This window comes from Glycine max, chromosome 9, assembly GCF_000004515.6.
Source record: "Glycine max cultivar Williams 82 chromosome 9, Glycine_max_v4.0, whole genome shotgun sequence".
Lineage (NCBI taxonomy): Eukaryota > Viridiplantae > Streptophyta > Magnoliopsida > Fabales > Fabaceae > Glycine > Glycine max.
In genome coordinates, this window is record NC_038245.2 from 39,288,205 (window position 1) to 39,313,729 (window position 25,525).

Sequence of the window (25,525 nt, forward strand, 5' to 3'; positions counted from 1 at the left end):
AAATAAATAAATAAAATTCATTTTTTATAAATACCTAAAAATAAATTAACACATTAAAATAAATAATTGACAAATCATTTTTTAGAAAAATTAATATATAAAAAATTTTACAAATTAATTTATATATAATACATAAATTAATTTTAACTTATTGAAAAATTATTAATTTGTTATTCTTACTTTTTTTTTTCTAAAAATACTTATGGAAAAATTAAGCCAAATATTCTCTTAAACATGGTATATTCCTTGTCACATGTGATTAAATCTAATCATGTTATTTTTTTTATCAATAAATATTAATCATTAATTTATTAAATTTTGATTGGCATATTGGTTTAAAATTGTTAAGTTTCACCATGGAGTCGAACACAACCCTTTCCTACTAACCTAATGAGCCACCACTCTTCTTGGACATGAACTATTTTTTAAGAATATTTTTTTATCAGAGAAATTAAATTCTCTTATACTTTATGAGAACATTTAATAAATTGGTATGAGTCTTGCCTGTAAGGAAGCATTTGACGCGATTTTCTCCCCCAACAACCACTTGACAATAAGCAAAACATGTCAGCTTCTTAAAATGAAGTTTTTTAAAATGAATGGGAGAGGTCTAATTCAACTTCAAACTCAAGGGATGAGAGTTGCCCTTCATTTATATATTTTAATTTGATTATATTTTTATATAATATAAAACTTGAATATTCTTCGATACAGCTTTCAAATTTTTATATATACACCTTCCCTCCTCTTCCTCATCTACATTCTCTTTTCCATGTAAGTATCCGAAATTTTGATGCGTGTATTGGGGATTGTTTTTATTATATGTTAATGATTAGTGGGGGGTTTGTTACTTTTTGTGATAGGCTATTCGTTAGGGGGATATGCTAGGGCCAATGGTATTTACGGGACCTGACTTTAAAGTCGGATGGGGAAGGCTCTCGGAGGTGGTTATAAAATATAATAAATGCTAACTAGTATCGTTAGGGTCCTAGTTAACAAACTTAAGGTATGTAGAAATATTTTTATTGAAAGACAAAATATTAATTCATGATTCTTCTTATATTTTTTTTAATGATTTTTACATTATATTTTTTTAATTTTATAATTAATATTCTAAAAATACTAATTAATAAGATTCATGAAATATTTGTGATTCTCTGCTTTAAATTCCGAGATTATTGGGAGAGATTTATGTTTGTTCCTCTTTTTTATGTAGCCTTGTAAATTAAAGGTATATCTTACACTTGGTTTTTTTGTAAAATAAATATTTTTTTTTTCTTCTATAGTCATTAATTACTAACTTATTGATTTGGGCATTGAAGTCTCTGCATATGTCCATCACCTCTCCCCGACCTTGATGAAGTAATGACGTTAGCTCTCCATCAATTCCAATTCTTTCGGTGCCATATGGACACTAAGCGGTTGGTTGATCATTTTGAATTTTTATTTTAAAAAAAAAAACATTACCAAAATGGCAATAACTAAACAAGACACACAATTTGGAAATTTAATTAATTAAATCATAACATTGTCATTCAAAATTATCAAATTAAACCATGGGCACATGTATATGAATCACTGATCAGAATGTTTAAAAAGATCAGGAACAAATTAAAACACGGGAATCTACGATTGATTGATTGGGAACAAAACTAAGCAATAAAAGTAAAAGTTACCTTCTTAGTATAACCACCTTTGTCATGGTGTTTCTTGATGGCGGCTTTCATGTAAGACTTGTTCAAATCATATAATCAGGAATGAAAAACTACAACTACCAGATAATTTTTAGAAAGAAACCAGATAGCATCCAACTTTGTCATTTTAATGACATTATTACAAAATATACTTTTTATATAGATTATTGAACAATTTTTACAATAGTTTTTTATTGTTTTTTTATTCATCATCATAGAAAATATTGACTTTTTACTATGGTTTCAAACCATCTTAAAAATTTGATTTTTATATCAATTTGTGTAACAAACATATGTTTTTTTTTTAGAAATTTGATTTTAGAATGTTTTTTTTTTAAATTTGATTTTTTAAGATAATTTTTAAAAAAAATCGTCTTAAAATACTTTTTTTTTAAAAATAAAAATTGAGGATTCTAAAACGATTTTTTTAAAAATTATCTTAAAAAGTAAACTTTTTAATATGATTTTTCAGAAAACCGTTTTAGAATGTCTTTTTAAAAAAAATTGAGGATTTTAAAATAGTTCTCCCAAAAGTCATCTTCCAAAGTAGAATTTATAAGACAATTTTTTAAAAAATTGTTTTACAATATTTTTAAAAAAATAAAAAATTTAAAATAATAAATTAGTAGATCATGAAAAGCAAATAATATTTACAATGCAAATTAAAATGCAGCGTAACTTCACTAACTTGGATAAGCCAAATCTTAAATTATAGTATTTCATTAAGTGGGTAATAAAAATATTATTATTAAAAAATTGTATAGATATAATAAAAATTTAAAAACAATATTATGATTATTTTCGGTAAGGTATTTCAATTAATTTTTAATATTTTTTATTAGTTGAAAAGCTCATTTATTTGTTCCATAAATAAGTTTTTTTAATAATTTTTCAATAACTTCTAACATTTTTTGAAATGTTACTTGAAATAATATTTTTTTAAATATTAGCTTCTAACTTTTTATATTTTCTTTCACTTTTATCCTCCATTTATTTATTTATTTTATTTTTTATTTTTTAAAATAAATCATGATTTTATTATTATTTTATCATTTTATACTTTTTCATCTAGTTCAACACTTAATTTTATCTAACACTTTTAATTTAATAAGTTAATTTTTTAACTTTCAGCCTAGAATTTTCAGTTAACTTTTCAGTTAATTTTTTCAAATATAACTAATAAAATTGGCTTGATTATTAAAGGAAGAAAAGGAAAAGAGCTAGATTTGTGTTTGAATTCCTCCCACTAATATTTTATCAAAAATTAACAACTAACATTGATTGATGGATAAAAAAAACAAAAAAAATAAATATACACATAGAAATGGAACTTAAGATACTGTCGATCTTGTACCTGTGGCTTGTTATCTTTATCAAACAGCTTTGCTCTTGAACCCTTTGCGCAGGTTTTGAGTTGAACGAAGGGTGGAATTATTAGTAACATAAAATTAATCTATATATTGTAATGCATTATTAATATTCTAATAATATATCTTCACCACGATTTTTAATTAAAAAATTATTATCAACTACTATTTTTAGTATGTGTGTTACACAAAATAAATGTTTTTTTAGAGGAACAAAAAATAAATGTTTATTTATAAATAAAATTTATAATGAATAAATACTTTTAAATAGGTAAATGTAAATTATATTATAATTTAAATTAGTAATAAATAAATAGTTTTGAACATATTAATTATCATTGAAATTATTAAATTTGTCTTGTACATTTGAAAGAAGAAAAAAAGGTCCAAGCCCTGCAACAATAATGAAAGGGCTATTACTATATTCACTCTTTTTTTGTTAAGTACACACCTCTTCCTTTTTAGAATCAAATTACTTAACATTTCCGATTCAAACTTTATTCTCTTCCTTGCACGCTTTCTCTTTCATTTACAGCAACAACACACCTCCCCTCTTTTTCATCCCACTCCCCCCCTCTCCCCTCTCTCTCACACTTCCATCATCCCCCTTTGATCTCTTGCTCTTGTTTACCTTTATTCCTCTCTTTCTTGGTCTTTTATTCTAGCATTAAGATTTTTTCATCCTTCAAACTAGTTTTCTTCCTTGTTTTATTTTTGTCCACTCACATAACACTATTAATGCCTCTTATTTTATATATGTAACATCGTATGACTAGATCTTAAATTTGTCTATGTTACTGTAGCGGAGTACCTTTTAGAGTTGTCTAAATTGAAGGATTGATATCAGTTATATGTTCTCTCCACTTCAATTATTTCACTATCGTACAATTTTCCTTTATATATAGGGTTTTTAATGGACCCAGTTTTGCTTGAATTTTTTTGAATACTTTTTTTAACATTTTAAAAAGTACTTTCTAGAACAAAAAAATAGTATTCCAAAAAATATTTTCTGAAATATTAAAAAAAGTATTCTGAAAAGTATGAAAACAAAACATTGTTCCAGAAATTGCATCTGAAATAATTGTTATGTATCAAAATTAAGGATATAAATTGTATATATGATAATGAAAATAATAAAAACATAAATGAAAGTATACTTAGAAAAAAAAAATGGGGGTCGATATAGAAAATTACTAATAAAAGTCAACAACAAAATCACTCAGGCCCTCCAACGAGGATGCAAGCAAAAGTTGGGTTGAGCCCAGTTTATATCACCAGTCCAGCAGAGGAACACAGGAGTCTGAGCTCAGCCTTAAACAACTCAACAAAACAAAAAAACAGTAAATGAGAAGCAAAAAGATTGAGCTGAGCCGGATCCAACTACAACAAGTAAAACAAAGGTTATTCTTCCAACACCATTTAAATGTTTTTACACCTAATATATTTTTAAAAAATTTAACTATATCCTTTTTTACTTCTTCTTTTTCATTCCTTCTTTTTTTTTTCTTTTCTTCATATAACCTACGGATTGGCAATCCATAAGGTCAATCCGTATGAATCCATACAGATTGACAATTCATATGGTCCATTTAGGTCTCGAAATTTGTTATGTAAACTTATACGTGTATTAAATATATATTAGAAATATTAGCATTATATATAATGATGTTAATTATTTTTTAACATAATTAGTCTATTAGTTTAGTTGGTTAAAACATCATGTTAATAATGTGAAAGTCATAGGTTCAAGACTTGCATGAACCATTAACTTTATAACATGAATCTTATGAATTGTCAATTCATATGTAAGGGTATTTTTTATTTTTTTTTTTCTCTACTAAAAATGTTAGGTACAGGAAGAGAAAAAGAGAGAATATTATAGAACAGACATGTACATTAGTACATGCATGGTATTATTATTATTATTATTATTATGGATGTGGCTAAAGGAGGGTGGACATGCATGGTATTATTATTATTATTATTATTATGATGGATGTGGCTAAAGGAGGGTGGATACTGCCATTATTATGGTTGTTGTGATGTTAACAAGTGACAATCAGAGGGGGAATGCAACGGCAAGGGACAAGTTGGCTTACATTTAGTTGAATGAAGACAAAGAAAGGAGGGAGAATTAAGTGTTAGCTCAGTTTGGCCAAAATGGTTGATCCAATTTTTGATTAATTAATTTGGTCCTTCTGAACACATGTGTTTAGTTGAATGTCACTCAAATATTTAATAAGCCAACTCAGCTTTTTTAACAGCATCTTTAATGTTGCAGTTGTGGTAAAGTTCTCTAACTTACATTTGGCGGCCTGCAATTATCTCATCAATTATTACTCCATAAGGTTAAAAATAATGTTTGTATAAACAAAGGGTTCTGATATTAAAAATTGTCATGGCAATTGTTTTAATTGCGAGACTGCATAAGAACTAGATCTTAAGTTTTAAAATCCTATAAAAAAAAATACTCTAATATAATATGAATGATAAATGTTAATCGATGTTCTTAGATCACTTGATAAGAAATTAAAAAAATTATTAGAATGCGTAAAATTATGTTACCCATATTTTTTTAATGTAAATTTACTTTATGTAAATTCACATTTTTTTTAATTTTAGTTTATTTTTAATCCTATAATTTTGTGCTTTTCATCTTCGTAGTCCAAATTTGCCTAATGTTACTTTAGATTAACGTGAATTAAATGAATCACCCCATATTCATTTTAAATATTAATCCATACTTAACAACAAGAACAAAAAGGGTAAAAAATTGTAATAGTATAAACTAAAATAGAATGTTTTAAATTATACGAACTAAAAGAAAAAATTATGATAATTATAAGGATAATTAAACCTTAATAAAAGTTCAAAGGTTTAGATGATACCTTAAGAATTCACATCTCAATTTTTACTTATAAAAGATAACAAATAAATGCTAGAAAAGGTCAAGCAGTGTGTTAATAGTATTGATCTGGCAATAGCTAATGCTTGAAGACGGTTATGAATTAGAATAAAGTTTAAAGAATGAAAATATCCTCTTCACCCAAATTTTCATGTAAAAAAAAACACAACCTAGAGTAGTCTAAGATTACAATGATGATAATGACTACCCACGATGTGCCGTAGAGATTGTTTGGGGTACACCTTACACGTGCAAATAAGAAATTTCACATCAAATACAAATGAATATGTTTTTTTTATAAAAAAAAAAAGATAGAAATGAATATATTGAGTAACGTACAAGTAACAAATACTCATATATTTAATGTCTTAACATTTTGAGGTCAGATGTGCTATTAAGTTCGCTAGTGATTCCTTACTAAATATTAAAAGCTTGACTATGACGCCCTTGTTCACTGGTACCCAACACATAGATTATGGTGCTTCTAGACATATGAAGAGGGTAAACCTTTCCTGGCACAAAAATAGTTTTTTTTTTTTAAAAAAAGATTGATTCAGTTAGAAAGTAATTAATTCATATCTCAAAAAGAAGTAAATTTGATTGGCATACATAAGAATCTTGTTGGTGAGAATAATATGTAATTATCTCTGAAAATATTTTTTTTAGTCCTAAGACTTATTCTGATCTTTGTGAACCCCGAAATTTAACCCACCTAAATTTTTTGTTATAAATAAAATATTTTTTCCTCTTTTGATACTAAGAGTCTTGGAGGACATTGAAACATATACTAGGGATTAAGAAAGAATTATGAACAGTGGGCGTTGAAGACTTAATAATAAAACACTCCAGAGTTTCATATTACTCATCCCATTCTTAGGGAAGTTCTGGAGTATATGTCAACATTGTTAAAGACCAAGAATGTATAAAAATAAGAAGAAGAATTTTAAGTTATATATATATTTGTCTAATCCCTACTTGATAATGAAAGCTTCATTATTTGAGTCAAACTTTGATGCCTTCATTTTGTTTGAGTGGAAACATAGGTTCTGAGAGATGGTGACTGAGTGAGAACATCAGGTGCAATAGTAGTGTTCTGTGCTCCACTCTTCTGCTGCATTCTCCTCCTAGCAAGGTACCCTCTCACCCAAGGCGTAACATCCTCGTTGACTTTGATCATGATGAAGAAAATGATGCGGTAGATCACAATCATGCTGAAGATCACACTCAGGTTTATCCACTTTGATCTGTTGACATCAATTTGGAATACTTTCTCCAAGATGTATTCGCCCGGTATCTTCGGAAGGTCCGGTGTCTGGTTGTCGAATACCAAGCCGCGCAAATCGTTCTGGTACTGACCCTGAAAGAGTTTTCCATTGTTTGTTTTTGAATCATCAAAGTTAGATGCACATGCTTGGCTTTCAAGAATTGAGGTGTGCTAGTTCTATGTGTACGTATTACCTGTAGTGCCCAGAAGTGGAAACTGATGTATGACATTGGGTAGCGCCACACTGGCTTTGGAATATCATGTGGGAGCCTAAAGTAGCCTGAGACCAACATGAATATGCCCTGAAATTTGAAAAATAGAAGGGGGAAAAATCAATTTAGTAAGGTACGAATGTATGATCAAGTGGACTATTTTACATATTAATGAGCAAATTAAGCTCAAAGGTTTTACAAAATGAATCCTCGGATTGAATTTTCACATGATATTGTCACATGAAAATTGTGTGTCTCTCTCTCTATTCATAGGTGTTAAATAGGTGAAGAGTTATCAATATTTGTGAAAATCTAGAGAGATAAACACACAATTTTCATTCCTTAGTTTTAACTGATTATGCAACATGCCATGCAATTAGTACTCTGACAATTGATAAAAAGACAAAACTTAGATGTAGTTCAAGTGTTTTTAGTATTGTTCTGCAATCAGAATTGAAGTTTTACCTCAGTAAACTCTAATTCTAATTAGAGGTTTAGAGAATAGTACTAAAAGCACTAATGAAACCGAATCTAAATTTTGTCAGTTTAAAACATGTTAATGTTTTGGATGTGCGTAATTTAATGTACATGTGCTTAGATTATGGGGAGGAACACGCATACCTGAATTCCTGCTCCAATAATGATGCCCATGAGGAAGTTGGGGACAATGCTAGCAATTGCCATCATTAAGCTTTCAACCACTGTGACACTGGCGTAAAGGCACAACACAAAGAAGAGGTAATGCCAGAAGCCAGGGTGTAGGCGAACCATGAAGTAACAAATGGTTCCTGAGAGAAAGGTGATTAAAATCAGGAAGGGCATTGCAGATAATGTGTTGCTGATGACAAATGAAGTGACACCATAGTGGCCATTAAGCCTCTCCCTTTGGAAAACCTATGATTGAAATAGAAAATGTCAGATTTTCTACTACACTGTGCTGAGTATAATAAGGATTGTGATTAGTGATTGCATAGGGGCCACAAAACATTTACCTTCATGTCTTCAACAAATGAAGGGAATCCACCAATTGACATGAAGGTGACAAAACCAAAGACAAAAGATGCACAAGAACCTCTAGCCTGGAAAAACAAAAAGAAAGAAAACACATGAACTCCAAGAAAGACAAATTTATTGCCAAACTGATCCATTTATAACAACTTCAAATTGCTTTCAAGTTAATAAATAGAAGTACCAGAATAGAGTTGTAGCCTGTCCCCACATTCAAATAAATGGTTCCAATACAAACAGTGACCACAATGTAGATAACAAGCCTAAGCCAGTAGTAGCCAAAGTCCCTTGACATGTTGATGAAGGAACGTTTGGTTAAGGTGTACGACTGCATCAGAAAACTAGCCTCACTTCCTCCAGCTTCAAGCACAGTTCCTTTCTGCAGAATGCAACATTCTTAAGATCACAACATTGGAGAATTGACTCCAGAAAATGAACAAATAAAGGAGGATATATATAATGCACTCAATTGCATCATTCTTAAGTTTGGTTATTTTTCTTTAATGAGTTACCATTGAAAAGCACTTACAACTCTGGATATCTCGTCCACTTTTTGTCTTGCAGCATAAGAGTGCTGAGAAGTGCGGTAGAAGTCAATAAGAGTTCTGATAGCTTCCGCTGTAGTGATCCTGTCCAAAGGATCATCACTTCCCTCAAACTAGAAATCAAGGTTCAAACAAAATGTTAGCAAAGGCTTATGTAGTTATAAAATAAATTGATGAAAAGCACAAACTAAAATATTGAAATTAATGTTGCCATAACATAACTAATAATAATAATAATATTTAAAAATAAAATATAAATAACCCCCAACACCTTGCAAAAAGCCTGCTTTAAAAATTTTTGGAAAGAGATTTACAAATTACAATTGAAAAAAAAGGTACATTTTTAAGGAGAGTAAATAAATGACTACTAATTAATGACTATATATATAGTGCTGCAAAATTGAGAATCATAAAACAGAAAAGATGAATACCCTGAGTTTCATGGACCCTTTAAGGGTGGCCTTGACTTTGTCAAAGTCAGAATTGATGCACCTGAGGAAGTGATCAGAAGGGTTCCTCAAAGCAGGACATGGAAAGCCAGCTTGTGCAAAGAACTGCAGACAAAATCACTTGCAAGAATCACAAAAAAGGCTCCATTTCTTTACAATCATGGTACATTTAAGAAACATTGCAAAAAGAGAAAAAAGTGAGAAGTGAGTTGAACCTCATATGCCTCTGAAGCTTGCCCAAAATAAACAGTTTTGCCACTAGAGAGCAAGTATAATTGGTCAAATAGCTCAAACACTTCACTGCTTGGTTGATGAATAGAGGCTATCACGGTTCTTCCATCCCTTGCCAAGGCACGTAGTGTCTGAGTCACAAAGAAAGCTGAAGCACTGCCACAAAACACAAAATTCCAAAAAAAATGAGTTCAGCAAAAAAGACATGTTTCCACTTTACAAATTTGATACTTCAACACAAAAATTAGTACCTCTGTAATTGTTTATGAAAAAAGATAGTATTATTTATAGAATATTGTAATCTCCCTTTAGAGAGTGCACACAAATTGATGTTGTGACTATGTAGAAGAGCAAAAAGACGAAGGCATAACTTCCAAATTCATTTTAAAAAAATGTATTTGTTTGTACATTTTATTTTACAGAGATAATAAGAATTTCTAAGATGAATAATGTAAAGAGACAGTGCACGGCCCGTTATTTATTGCAGCACGTTTTTCCTTTCCCCAAATATATACTAGTAGAAAGTTTATTATTATGTGCAGATAGAAATTAGAAACACCTACAAGACAAGCATACATCAATTAATAGCTTCCCAAACGTAACAGCAGAAAAGACAAAATACTTCTAAAGAGAATTCGCTAACCTATCCACTTACTGAACCGCTCCTTCTATCAAAATGGTTTTTACTTTACTGTGTATTTTAGGACATGTTTAAAACATCTTTCTCTTGTAAAAAATTATATAAAAAAAATCTCTCATTTTTTATTATTTTTATTTGTTTCAAAATATTTATCACTCTAAAAAAAACTTAAGAAAGTATATGAATTATTATTTTCCAATACTATTCTCATTTATTAGTATCCCACCTACATATTTAAATGAATTTACTACCACAATCTAACTCTTTTAATAAGGATAACTTTATTTTTAAAAAAATATCGTAGTAATTTTTTGTAACAAAAAAACATTATTTTTTTTTAAAGAGATACTATGCAAATTTACATGTAAAATTTGACATTTTCAAATTTATTAAATGACATGACCGCAGATTATCAAATAAAAATATTTTTCACAAACAGTATACTGAAATTAAACCATTATACATAATATTTTCTATTTAAAATTAGACCAGAAGGAAAACCCATATAGGAAAAGCTGCAGTTAGGGGGAGAAATTAAGATTAAACGTACATGACTATGCTTTTTGCTATATAAATGTCAAACACTACAAAGGCACAGTTATGAAGCACAATTACACACACATATGGTACTAGTAGTTATATAATTAAATATAAATAGTATACGTGGGATCACTTAGGACAAGGGAATTAAATGCACATAAAGTGATATATATCTAACAACCTGTCAAGTCCACTGGTTGGCTCATCAAGGAAAAGCAACCTTGGCCTCATCAAGATTTCCAAGGCAATGCTGACCCTTCTCTTCTCCCCACCACTGATCCCACGCAAGTGCCAATTTCCAATCACTGTGTCAGCACAATCTTGGAGCCCCATTGCCACAATGGTGCTCTCAACCAAAGCACGTTTATCTGCCCATGGCATGTTATCCGGCAAACGCAAACGAGCTGAATATGATATCGTTTCTCTCACCGTTAGGGTACCGATCAAGTTGTCATCTTGTGTCACATAGGCCTAATTAATTATGTTTACATCACATAATGAACCAAGTTAGGAACAAATTATGTACCATTTGGCAAAAGTAGCATGAGAAGTTTATAATATGCTTAAATGTGCAAACATAACATATGGAATAGTCTATTAGGCATATATAATTAAGACAAACCATAGACCATAGTTACTCTCAAAAAGTTCAAAAACCAAACACATCTTAAAGTGAACAAAGATGACGAAAGTAACATTAAGCGCTATCACCAACTAACTTTATATTCTTCCAATCAAGCATAGACACGGACAGGTAGCATTTAATTAGTATAGAGCATTTAGTACATAGCCAGAAGAGAATGAAACATTTTGATCCATTCTTGAAATTAGAAATCTATCATTTAAAAAAAAATTATGTTGTTATGGTTCCCAGAAAATCCAAAGAGCTTAGATTTAGTTGTTTTTTGGGTCAATAATTGAACAAGTGTGGACACACAAAGAAAGCAACAAAAAGAAACTTTCTGAGTAACAACATCAAAATCCTCAAATTTCGCATGATACATAAAGTTTCCATTTTTAAGGGTAAATGTTAGTCAGTATTTTAAAGACATCAGTTAATAAACTTAAAGTAGTAGAATTTTTTTTTAGAGAATAAATTATATTATCTATGATCTTTTTCCCTTTAGGCCACTGATTAACGAAACCATTTTTTAAAAATATATCTAAGAGTATTAAATGAAACTCCTATATATATTTTAACGCATATCTAGCTACCAAAGACCACATATAGTAACTTGTTAAGGCAAAAAAAGGGGGGAAGACTCACGGCAGTGCCAAAAGAGAGTTTTGCTTTGCGCCCATTGAGGAGGATGGTGCCTGAAAGGAAGGCATTTGCAGCTAAACGACTAGAAAGTGCATCAAGAAGAGTAGATTTTCCTGAGCCAGAGGGTCCCATGAGAGCAGTGAAGGTTCCTGGTTCAGCATAACCAGTTAGACCCTCCAAAACATTCTGTGTCTCACCGTTGCTGAGAGTTACCATCACAGTCAGATCCTTCCATGTGAGCCTTGCTGAGACATCACCAATGATCTCTGCAGTGTTGGCCTTCTCCCTCCAAAGGGTCTCACTCAGAGGACTCAACCCTGGTAGGGTTGTTGTCGAACCATTCCCTGAAGGCCTTGTTGTTGCTTCTATCTCCATCATGCCACCATGTGTTGGTGCTTCAGAGTTTCTCATCACTTTTTTTTTTCTTCAAAACCTTTTAGGCTTCAATATACAATATATAGTCCAAAAGAGAACAAAAGGGTAGCAACCAAATTGAAAAAGTTACCCTATTGAAGGAGAGTAAGTGTATATATGAGGAAGTTGTTGTTATTATAAGAGGGAGAGAAAAGTGTGAGTGGTGAAATGGTAAAAGTATGATTGGGGAGGTTTGACTGAAGAAGGGGTTTTTTAAGAGAGAGGATGTCTCATGCAAAAAGAGTCTTTGTGGAGTAGCATAGATTTGTAACTGTAGAAAGGGTTTAGTTTATGGCATGAACAAGAGGAAGTGATTGGAGCAAAGGCTATTATATAGTCTTCTTCTGATCAACACTGCTGTAAGGGATGACCACAAACAACAACATATGCTGCTGCTAATACTACATGCTATGCTACTCGTTGTTTGGGAGAGCCCAATTCTCAAAGCAAATATTTAGAGAGCAGCAAGCTATAAGTTTCAGGCCATTACTATATGGAAGCAATTAATTTGTGCAGCTAGTTGTTGGTAGCTACATTTAATGGCAAACCGACCCCCATTTAACCCTGAGAAGGAGTATGTGTTCATATTGGAATTTTTTTCCAAAACATACATAAAAAATTAATTAAATATCAAAACATACATATTTTTCTATTATTTATCAAAATATACATGTTTACTATTCATAGTATAAATTCAGGTTAGAAAGATTCAAATTTATATTATTTTTTTCAAAAATTTTACAAAAATCCATTGAGAATTCGAATTCCCTCAACCTGAATTCTCAGCATTAAATTTTTTTAAAGAAAAATTATTTTTTTAATATATTTAAAAATAATATAAATAAATGAAATTAATAAAATTAGAAAATATTATGATATAATTTTTTAGTTATCATGTAGGTACTTAAATAAATTACAAACTTAAGATACTTGAACATGTTATAGATATTTTTAAGTTTAATTTTTCGTTGATGATTTTTTTTTGACATGCCTTTATATTGTTTTAAAATCTATTAAAAAATTAATTTTCTTAAAAATAAAAATTAAAAATAAATTACATTAAAAATTCAGATTGGAAGGACCCGAAATTTCAACGGGTTTTCACAACAATTTTTTTTGAAGAAACATGTTGTAAATTCAGGTTTAAAAACCCAAATTTACACTGAACAATAAATATGTATGTTTTGGTAAATAATGGAAGAGTATGTATATTTTAGTATTTAATTAATTTTGTATGTATGTTTGCGGAAAAAATTCGTTCATATTGTGTGTATGTGTGTGTGCTTTTCAACTTTTCCGTGTGACCCTCTATCTATTCTTCTATTCCCATTTCATTCTAAAAAAAATGTTAAAACACCGTCTTTTAAAAAAGAAAAAATAACAAAAAAACAAAGTATCCTTAGAAACAGAAGTGGTAAGACTAATTTATCGAGAGAGACAGAGATTATCTAAGTAGAGTTTCCTCTCATAACAAAATTATCTTTATACATATAGTCAAGTAGTCAAATATTAATCAGTATATTTAAGAAACTCGGTTAGTTATTTATTAGACCATGTTGATAGTAATACTGTCTTTTAATATATTTTTTAACATATTCTTTGTTATGGACTAAATTTTGTGAAAAAATTACATAACTTTTTATGTCTGCCTATTTATTTAGCAAATCTTATAAGTAATTTTAATTAATAATATATATATATATATATTAGAAATAATATTTAAAAAATGTATAGCTAACATCCTATTTATTTCTTCACCCTATGTGACATTCAAATATGATGTGCAGGAACATGGGCCTAATTAATTTGGCATGCCCTGTGAAGCCGAACCAAACCCTTTCTTTATTGGTAAGCAAAACTAGCAATGGTGGAAAGATTAGATTGATTGAGAGAAGGGTATCCACGTGAGCTCAAGGGTGGGACCAATTAATACTGAGTTGTATTGATGAATGAACGAATGGCCATCATTGTCATTTGGTTACAAGCTGGCCCTAATGAGGAGCCTCCATTCTTATGCAAGTATTTTATTTTTTTAAATCTTAGTTTGGAAGGAGTTGGGAGTGGAGAATTGATTAAAGGCTATTAATGACAGATAAGAAGGAAAAGAATGCGATGTAGATTAGATACATGTAATGGCTGTGAAAAGAAGTTGAATTCTAGTACCGCCATAATTCCTTTTTTTTTATTATTATTATTTTATAAGAAAAGTATTAATTATAACAAGACTCGTTTCTAGTTGCATGAACACACCTTAAAGATATTGTTTTTTTTCATTATAAAGTAACCGTTAAATCATGTAGTTCTCGCCTCTTATTTAGTAAAATTTATGTAAAACTCACCTGATAATATGAGTGATTAAATAGTCTCTGTGTTAATAATATGTATATATATATATATATATATATATATATATATATATATATATATATATATATATATATATATATATACATTGTCACTCAATTACAGCCTATTATAATACATATTAAGCCTGGTGATTTTTACAATAAACATTTTAAAAGTCAAAGTAACAATTTCTAATTGATTTATAGTGTAAAAAAATTACACTAAAAATGCATGGAAATTCAACGCTAACAATATTAACATTTTAATTAGTTATATTTATTTTTATTTGTGCAAGGTCCAATATTTTATATCTGAACGCACTTGAGAGTCAAAGTTGAGGTGAGAACTGAGAAGCACGCCACATGCTATATGGCCATAGGCCTTTGTATATACGGACCACCATACCTTCAACACGTGAGTTAGGTATAGCAAAGAAATTAACTAGTAAAGCATAAGGTCATATTTGAGCTTAACTAGTTGTGATGATTAATTGGAATTAGTTTATCAATATAAGCAATAGTGATGAGTAGATAAATTGCTGAATATGTCTGGTTGTACGTTAGCTAGCAAAACGTGATAAATTCATTCATCGTATTCTTAGTTCATTTGTAATAAGTTCACTTGTAATGGCTCATAAAGCTTGAAAATGAAGGAGGGTAACATTATAATTACTGATGCGTACATTTTGACTTGTCGACTTTATTGTTGAGAGTGAACAATCGTCTTCACTTATTATTTTTTCAAAAGGGTAGATAGGTAAGGTAAAGCAAAATGGGGAGAAGTTATAGATTTTTGGTCTACGAGTCTAAGACAATATTTCAGCAGATTGTACGTTAAGGACCATTAAATCATGATTCCGTTTAAATATATTTGCGATAAAAAAAAAAAGTAATGGAATGTACGCATGATCCTGTTAGTGTTTGAATTTAGATACTAATGGAATGATGATTTCACTATTCTCTGGTCCAAAAGAATAACAGAATTATAATTTTATTGTGTCATATTAATACACAACGAAATTATAAGTTTGTTACGATAAAATGCAAATCTTCAACACATAATACATTAGATAAAAAAAAAACCTATAGCTCATAAGAGACAAAGAACAAGGGAGAGGGGATGGGGGTGTCCAACCAAATAGAGGAAAGTGCCAGACAGGAAGGAAAGAGAAAGGGGGGTAGGAAAGGGAGGAAGGTAAGTTGGTCATTTCATAGAATTTGGGGGTCAAAATAGCAACCCCTTAAATCATATAGTGACCATTAAATCATATAGACTACTTTCTTTATGAGAAAAAGGGGCTCAAAGCCCAAGAACAAAAATCCTATGAAACAATTATTTCCACTATCAGATTTGCTATTGGCATACCATTTTCTGTGAAATCCCTCTTTTACCTACTCATCAAATTCCTACACCCCATTTTCCTTCTCATCAGATCCAAAACATCTCCCCCATCCCAGCCTAGATCCAAAATCACCCTTCCCTCCTTAGATCCAAACCCCATGGTCATCTTGGTTCTTCCTTTATGCATCCCTCCCACCTTCTTCCTGCATATTCCTTCATGCAACTCACCCCACCATCCATATGTAAATAGATATGGGCAAACGTCCTTCACGCAGATCTGGGCAATGTCCTTCATGCCTCCCTATTTCCTCACTTGTTTTTTTCTCACAACCAGGTATGTGCAAGGGTGTGAATCTAGGTAAAGGTATCATTTTTTAGGATTTTTGAATTTGGTGTTGGGATTTAAAATTTGGTTGTTAGTGAATTTGTGTGTGATTGCGATAGTGGGTTTGGGATGGGGATGAATTTGTGTTGATGCTCAACCAACAATGGAAATACGATTATGTTATACACCATGTAACAAAATTGTAGTTTTGTTGTTCTAATTTTTTTTACCCCCTAAATAATAATGAAAACACGATTTAGTTGTACACCATTCCATTGTACACTTGTACAACAAAATTATATTCCCATTTTTATTTGATATTTTCACCCCCATATAGGCAACGAAAATATGATTGTATTGTATTTCCATCCAAGGGGTAATTTTGGGATATAACTAAAAGGCACCCACATAGGTAGTGCCAATAATAATTTAAGCAATGCTAATAGCAACTCCCAAATCCTATAGTCTATAGTTTCCCGCAAGCTTCTCCCCGATTTTGAGCTTCCCATTCACAAAAGAGTGGTTTGTTGGACCATACTTGGGCTTCCCTAATGAGAGATCCAGTGAGAGTACGAAAACAATAATATAACCATCCTTTCTGTTTTTCGTAATCTTATGCACAAATTACTAATTTGACTTTACATTTATCTAATTATTTAAATTACTCTCAACTAAATATTCTTAAACGTACAATAATTCCTGAGTTTTTTTTTATTACCCGAAATTTTCAATATTTCAGCTTACTAATTTTATTTTAAATTCTTACACACTTATTTTTAATTTATCTATCTATGATATTTAAAAAAATAATTAATATGATTTTTTATTACTTTAACTTAGTTCAAATATAATTGCAAATACAGATATTAAAATATTAACTTAGATAGTAGGAAAAATATAATATTTATTTAATTATTTTTACAAATAAACAAAATAGTCAATAGAGGAAGTTACATTAATATTTCAATTTTATTATTTTTTAATCTTATGCACTGGTTTGAGTTTATTTAAGTTTATCAAAATCCCCTCTAAATTTAAATAAATAAGAGTTTTTTTAATTCTTATTTTATAAAAATATAATTTTAAAAATAGTTGCAATAATTAATGATATTGCTAATTATTAACATAATCTTATATTTTTCGCATTAGAGGAACAGGAAAATAAGAAAGGTTACGATTCTTGTCAAAATTGGACACCATGGGCAGGACCAAATTGTGTTTTCTAATCATAATGGATAACAACTTTTTTAACCTTGTCAGTATATAATTAGATGTTTAGATGTAAAGGTTAAAGTTATTGACTTGACTTTGAAACTTTGAGTCCAAAGGTTATTTAAGAAAAGTTAACTCCCAATAGAGTCAAAATTGGATGATATATATATATATATATATACAAATTTTATTATATTGTATGACTTTTGACACCTAGAAATTCAGATTAGTTGTCAAATACTCACATAAAGATGTCAAAATAAGCTAACCTGATCCATTCACATTGACTCATCATAAGTTGTAGTTTTTTTTTTAAAGGATAAGTTGAAGTTAAAAATGAGTTAATACAACCCAACTCATTTTTTGGTAAGCCAAAAATAAATAATCTAGTTCAAATCAACTCAACTTATTATAGACTTGAGTATTTTATAAATTTTGAGTTTGGTTTTAAATTTCATGGTGGTGAAAAAGATTATAAACAAATCATTAAGAGTGATCATTTACTTTCATAATCTAAGACATATCCAAATGTACTAAACAATAAAGCATCTTTGTGATTGAGAAATGAAAACGTTAATTTATAATGAATGATGATATTTGAATACTCATTTTTTAAACATTATATCAACGCTTCTTATTTTTTTATATCTTTTTTCTTTTTATCACTTCATATTATCTATCATATCTATATTTTTTTCATTTTTTATTTTCTCTCTAGGTATCAAAAGGCATTTGAGTGTCCAAATGTCTTTTTCCATTTATAATAGAGAACTGAAACAATGTAAGCCTTTCTTTTTCTATTCATAATAATAATGCACAATAACTTCAATGCGGGCCGGTTCACATTTGGACCAATAACTGTGCATCATTTTCACAAACTTTGGAGGGTGCCCAATTCTTTGTACGTCAATTTAGGTCCAATTAAGAACAATCATATGCAACAATCATGATAAACAAAAAACAAAACAAAAAATATATATGCTAGCGATTTAGAGACTGTAACTATTTAATCGCTAAATTTTACTCTTAGGTACCAATTCAAGAAATCGTCTCTGTTAGTTATAATCTATACAAAAGAAAATTACGAGGTTATTAGATGATAATTTGCTGGAAAAGGTGTTATAGGGTTTTTTTTTAAGGCTAAAAGATCATTTTATTGAGTATAAAGCTTGAGTACAAGGTGTACCCAGGCAAAAGTACACGAGATCAGAATCTTACAAAATTAACAATGATTCCAAGCTACACAAGCCCCCAAAACACAAAGCACGGGATAATATGCTGCATATGACAGCAATACTACAAAAGGTGCCAAAGTTATAATATATGTCAACTAAGTTGGATCCAAACAAAAAAATAATAACAAGATATGCATTTTATCTTCTTCAAATTTGAAGTTTTCAAACATCTAAAGTCCTAAATTTCAAACAAATTATTTTTTATATATATTTATATTGTGGGTTTCATTTTATCATTTGTTTTCAGTAGGATAGAGGATATATTTGAGTTACAAAAATTCCAGTTGTAAATGTATATGTATGTATTGTAAGGGTTGGGTGTACCTTGTGTCCTTTATCTTTTATTTTAATATATTATTTATTTGGCTGATAAAAAATAAAATGAATGAATGATTAATGTTTAAGTTATAGTCTTAATCATTTTTTTGTTAGATGTAATTATTAATATTTGTTTTTCTTCAAAAAAATATTAATATTAATTCTTCTCACTGATTCTCATAAAATTTCATTCTCTTTGTATATTTTTAATTTTAGATTTAATTACATTTTTAATCTATCCGTTCAAATAAAAATCTTTCGATGTAAAAAAATATATATATAAAATTATAATTTTATAGTAACTTGTACAATTAATTAAAGACTTACTATCACTTTTGCTCATTATATTTCACACTTATTTTGTTTTGGTACATTAAATTTTAAAAGTTTCATTCTAATACATTAAGTTTTCAAAATGTATCATTTTAACTTCTTTTTTTTAATTTTCTATTAGAAACGTTAGTGTTATATTAACTTCTAAATTTTAAAATGGTTTAATGTTACTTATGGTCTATTATGTTTCACAGTTTTTTCGCTTTGATCCATTATGTTTTAAAAGTTTTATTTTTGTCATTTATGTTTTCGAAATGTATCATTTTGATCTTTTTTTCAAATTTTCTTTAGAAACATTAGTGTCCGTGTTTTAAATTTTAAAATAGTTAAGTTAACATAATGACGACTAAAAATGATCACTATACTTTTTTATTTAAAAATTTTAACATCACTAAGTAAATGAAGAAAAAATGGATTTGAAACCACAAACAACAACAATCTTCAATCTCTTATTATTATTATTATTCAATTTAATCATTTAATAATGATAATAGTTTCATTCACCAATTATTCGCAATCAAAATGGGTATGACCTCTTTCTCTTTTTGTTGCTTTACCCCCGCCATCAATCCAAAAAGATCGTTATCTTGCCCCCGCTTCCGTCTCAACCACAACCTCCCTACATGATTGGAATTTTCGTCTCACCTAATGACAACAACCGTCTCATCGTCGCCGTCGATAGCAATGCGTTGACAAAGGCAAGGAAGACTGACAACACCCAATTGTGGATGAGATTTGACCAATCGGGCCAATCAAAATCATCTTCTAATATAACGCATAATTCGACCCATCTTTGCATTGCTTGTCTTCACCTGACCTAGTTTTAGATGTCAAATGAAAAATTCTCTACTTGTCCGACCCAATCGTGCACGATAGTGGAGGTCCTTCTTGTAGACCACACAAAGAGTCACATTATGACTTCCTCGTTCAAATCTGAGTTAAATGGCGAGTTAGAGTCATGTTTTTGTCTTTCGTCGAAGAGAGAGCTCTTACTTTGATCTCCTGTGCTTCTTGTATTTCCAATAGCATGGTTGTATGAAAGGTTTTGATTTTTCAGTGACGAGTATAAAAGTGAGATTATGTGTTGACGTCATTCAATCTATGTGGTGTTGCATTTTTTATCTTTTCAAATTTGAAAGAGTTTGGAGGACATGATGATTTTTTTAGTTATTTTTTTAAGAAAATAACATAAAGATAGTGGCGGTTTTTAGCCGTCACTATGTAAAGTTAATTATTTTAAAATGTTTAATGTCACTTTTGATCCATTATGTTTTATAGTTATTTCGCTGTGGTACATTAAATTTTAAAAGTTTCATTCTAGTCTTTTATGTTTTAGAAATGTATCATTTTAGTCCTTTTTTTTAAAATTTAAAAATTAACAAAATACTAACATTTCTAATGAAAAATTGAAAAAAAAGATCAAAACAATATATTTCAAAAACTTAAAGAACCAAAATAAAACTTTTAAAATTTACCCAAGTAAAACAACTATAAAACATAATGGAACAAAAGTGACATTAAGCCTTAATTAAATGAATATGGATGTATATCAATAACTAATATGAAAATTAAAAAAATAATAACAAACACAAATAAATAATTTTTTTAAGAGAATCAAAACAAAAATTCATATAAATGAACCAGGTTTAATTAGCCTTTTGATCTCTATAGTTGAGAGAATTTTTCTTTTTAATCTTTATAGTTGTAAATTTTTGTTTAATTCTTTTGGTCATTTTTGTCTAAAGTCGTCCAATACCATTACGTTTAGATTTTTTAAAACTACTACAAATTTGAAAATCACGTTTAGATTCTTTTGGTCATATAAAGTTTATTTTTCCCTTTGTCACCAAAGGTTTCATTTCCTTCTAACAACTTCCAAATTTAGTTTTGTAACATTTTTAAAAGATTTAGATCTAACTCTTAGAATGTGAGTTTGAGTGTTGAGGACTGAACATCTTTAGCATAAAGTTTGTTAGATTGAACATCTGCAAGTGGTCCAACAATAGTCTCATAGCAGTTCGATAATCTTTTTGGACTTGATGTGTGAATAATATAAGTGACCCATTAATGGATCTATAATAGGCTTTGATACCATCTTACAATGTGACTTTAAGCTTAACTCAACCATACAAACTAACTTGTAAGATGCAGATTATCTCCCACTTATATATTCTTTTTTGGTTATATAATTAGTCAAAATCTCTAACAAACTTTCCTCACACTAGGATTGACATCTCAAACGTGAAGCTTATGTGGCTGGAAATTTGTTGGAAGTTTAATAACAACCTAATAATGAGTGGCCTAACATGTCCCTACAATGTTGGCTGGTAAAATGGAAATTGTTCTTCACTTATATATTGTATCAAGGCCTTAACTATACACCATCTCACACCACCAACCCTTTTGGGTTTAGTGTATCAATAATATGATAGGTGACCCATTAATGGATCTAATTAAGATAGACTATAATAATATCTTAGAATATGAGTTATGAACCTAATTCAACTCTACAAAATTAGCTTATAAAGTAAGAATTATCCCCCACTTCATAATTCAATTTGACTATATCACAAGTTGTTGAAGGATTTTCAACATTAACGACATTAGATAACTTTTGACAATGAGAATCAAAAGTATTAAAAACAATTATAATTATAATGATCAAATTATGATGTTTTAAACTATAAGGATTCAAATGCTAAATTGTTGCAACAATAGAAATCAAACACTACTAGAAAATTTACTCTTAACATCGTTAGAATAACATCGGTTTTATAGTAAACTGATGTAAATGAAAATGCGGTGGCATAATCGTAAATAATGTGACTTCGTTAACATCGGTTCTTCTAAGAACTGATGTTAACGTGAGTTTGTTAACATCGGTTTTTGAAAAAAAAAAATCGACGTTGTATTGTCCTATTTATAATATTTTTCGCGCTTCTGGCAATTCACTCGTCTCCCTCACGCAATCGCTTTGTTACTTGTCTCCCTCACAAACCCTTTGTTACTGTCACTCTCACTCTCGCAGTGTTAAAACCACTGTCGTCACTGTTACTCACGGTGCCACTCGTGCTCACAATCATCTAGCTCGAGGTCAGTCTCTCTCACGGTGAAACCACTCTCAGTGTCAATCTCGCTCACGGTCTAGGTGTTACTCTCACTCTCGCTCTCACGATATGTTTTTCTCTCAAAGTTTTATGGATTGTGTGTATCTTCCTCGTTCTGCACTGTAAATTTATGAAATTTTACTATGAGTGTGAAAGAAGTAGTGCATAATTATTGCAAGCGTTCATGAGTTTTAATGTCAAATAGTCCTAGGAAAGCTTTTTTCGACAATGAAATCATGGTTTTGGTTGTGGTTTTGCAGATTTATTGGTGTTTTGGTTGTTTTCGACAATGTAGCCTTTTGTTTGTGTTTTGGTTGTTTTCGACAGTGTAGGTCTTCCCAAGTATCTAAGTCATACTGTAAAACAAACAGTGGAGGCGTTTTATTGGTGTTTTGGTCTATTTTGTTTGTTTTACAAATTTATTGGTGTTTTGGTTTTTTGCAAGGTTTTGATTTTGGTTGTTTTCAATAGTGTAGGCCTTATTATTGTTTGTTTGCATGGTTCTGGTTCCTCTAGTATCATATTGTTGCTTTGCAGATTTATTGGTAGCATATTGTTAATGTCATGTTTATATTGTAAATGAAGTTTAGAAACGATAGATGAAGATCAACAGAACTAAAAGGAAATGACTAACATAATGATGAAGATTAACAAAAAAAATTGAGGAAATGTTCAACATTGTTCATGTTATGGATCATGTTAGAAATTTCAAGACTATTCTCAAATAAACATGACATGATATAACACATTTGCTTATATTATTTTACTTGTTAAATATAGTCTTATAGTGAAGTCAGTAGCTCATTTGTGGTAAAATGAAAGGATGAACTAGAACATACTTGACATCTGCTAAACTCTAGTGGCAACATGCACTGTGTTACATACAACCAAGATCTGGTGAGCTCAACTCTACTAACTGGATGGACAAAACTTAGAGATTTCTACGGACTCACTTGAAATCATCAAGTGACCTTGACCCACTTTGGACATAATGTTTTCCTCCTCGTCATCTTCAAAAGCACCCTGAATGACACTCCTTGTACCACCAAGTTCCTAACCCAGTCACTTTTAAAGTCTTGTTGACTAAGTACAAAGTGACTTGCAATAGTTTAGTGAGTAATTAAGCACTCCTTTGTATGTCAAATTTCAAAATCATATACATATATAATATGAATTTAATGTTAATTTGAGGATGTGTCGAGTACCATGTACTCATTTATGAAAGCGGTAGGATTCACCCATTTAAACTTGGAAATGACTATGGAATGTAGGATAGTTTATAATCATTTGAGGAAGTCTGCAAAAATTGGAAATAGATGAAGGGATTTTGGGCAATCACAAAATTTGCAAGTTGAAACTCAAATTATATTTGAGTTACGAGATGTAACTTCTAACTTTGTTTTATTTTGGATTTGTTTGTAATTAAAATACATTACTACTTTATTATTCTCAATATGTAAATTTTTGTTTATAAGTCTTGGTGATATATTTTGTGACAAATATTGAAACATCTTGAACACATTTGTAGTATATTTTGTTTATAATGTTTATAACCACTCTTGGTATATGATATAATTTGTTTATAACTTTTAGTGCATGACTTATTTTATGAGTTTTTTTACAACTTTAAATGATAAGTTATGATATAAATAATTACATGTTAGTAATTAAAAAAACAGATAAGATATTAAAAAGAACCAAAAAATAACATCAATTTTTAGAAAAATCAATGTTGTTATTTACTTACAACATCATTGATATTGGTGAGAAAAAAACTTGATGTTATTTTCGACTAAAATAACATTGGTTTTTAAACAATGAATGTTAATAATAATACTTTAACGTTGATAATTTCAACATTGATTAATAACTGATGTTAAAAGTGGTTAATCATCAATGTAAAAACCTATTTTCTAAAAATAACTAATCCATTTTTAACCATTTTTATCTAAACATCACTAATTTATTAAAATCAGTTACATATCTATGAATAAAAAAATCAATATATTCCCCATTCAAGGTAAAACACGGGCTGCAACACTTCCTAGTTTCCTCTCTCCTTTTCCGCATTCTTTTTATCTCTCTTTTAAATTATTTTGTTACTATTATTCTTTTTTTTTCTTTTTTTCTTTTCGTAGCAGGTTCACGAAATGCTAAAGGGGGGAAAGAGTTAGTACATGCTAAAGGGTTTAATTAGACGAGAGTGAGCGGTGAGCTGTTTGTTTGCTCCGTATGGTACCAATCCCAGTCAATCTGACGTCCACTTTTTTTGTGTTCTTATTCTATCATTTTGTTGTTGTTTGTATAGTGGTAATCTCTTCGTGACTAGATTTACGGAAACTAAGAAAATGAGAAAAATGTATTTTTGATTTTTCTATTTTTGTTTTAAAATGTGTTCTTATTCTATTATTTTGTTTGATGTTGTGTTGATCCCTTTGTGATTCGATTTGCTGGAAACTAAAACAAATGAGAAAATTAATTTTTTTATTTTTTCTATTTTTTTAAATTTAGTTTTAGCCATTGTTTTTATTTAAATTAATGAATCTTGTCCTTATATTTATGGAAATTTGTGAAATTAGTTCCTCACTCTGTCACTCATAATATCGTTAGTATTGTTTTGCTTTCAGAAATACAGGAACTAAATTTATCAATTTCAAAATACAAAGATTAAGACCAAATTAACTTAACTGAAAATAGAGAAACTTAAAAATTATTTACACAATAAAAAAATATTCCCAACTGACTTATTTTGTGAAACCCAATTCGCCAAGTTAC

At 29.6% G+C, this 25,525-nt stretch overlaps 1 protein-coding gene across 1 annotated transcript; it reads right to left on the reverse strand.

The window, feature by feature from the left end:
* Positions 1-6,795: 6,795 nt before the first annotated feature.
* LOC100816389 (ABC transporter G family member 11) lies at positions 6,796-13,038 on the reverse strand. Its single transcript, XM_003534019.5, has 10 exons — positions 12,123-13,038; positions 11,037-11,326; positions 9,660-9,831; positions 9,427-9,549; positions 8,980-9,108; positions 8,635-8,829; positions 8,435-8,521; positions 8,064-8,336; positions 7,425-7,532; positions 6,796-7,323 (listed from the first exon to the last, which is right to left on the reverse strand). Exons 1-10 carry the CDS (start codon positions 12,528-12,530, stop codon positions 6,985-6,987), a joined length of 2,124 nt encoding a protein of 707 aa, XP_003534067.1. The 5' UTR covers positions 12,531-13,038; the 3' UTR covers positions 6,796-6,984.
* Between the last annotated feature and the right edge of the window lie 12,487 nt (positions 13,039-25,525).

What these genes read in the sequence shown, in the direction of transcription:
- LOC100816389 (XM_003534019.5), bottom strand. Translation starts at nt 12,530, where the DNA reads ATGAGAAACTCTGAAGCACCAACACATGGTGGCATGATGGAGATAGAA. An exon ending in CCAACCAGTGGACTTGACAG is followed by an intron (nt 9,832 to 11,036) that starts GTTGTTAGATAT and finishes GTTTTGTGGCAG; the next exon opens with TGCTTCAGCTTTCTTTGTGA. An exon ending in AAGCTTCAGAGGCATATGAG is followed by an intron (nt 9,550 to 9,659) that starts GTTCAACTCACT and finishes TTTTGTCTGCAG; the next exon opens with TTCTTTGCACAAGCTGGCTT.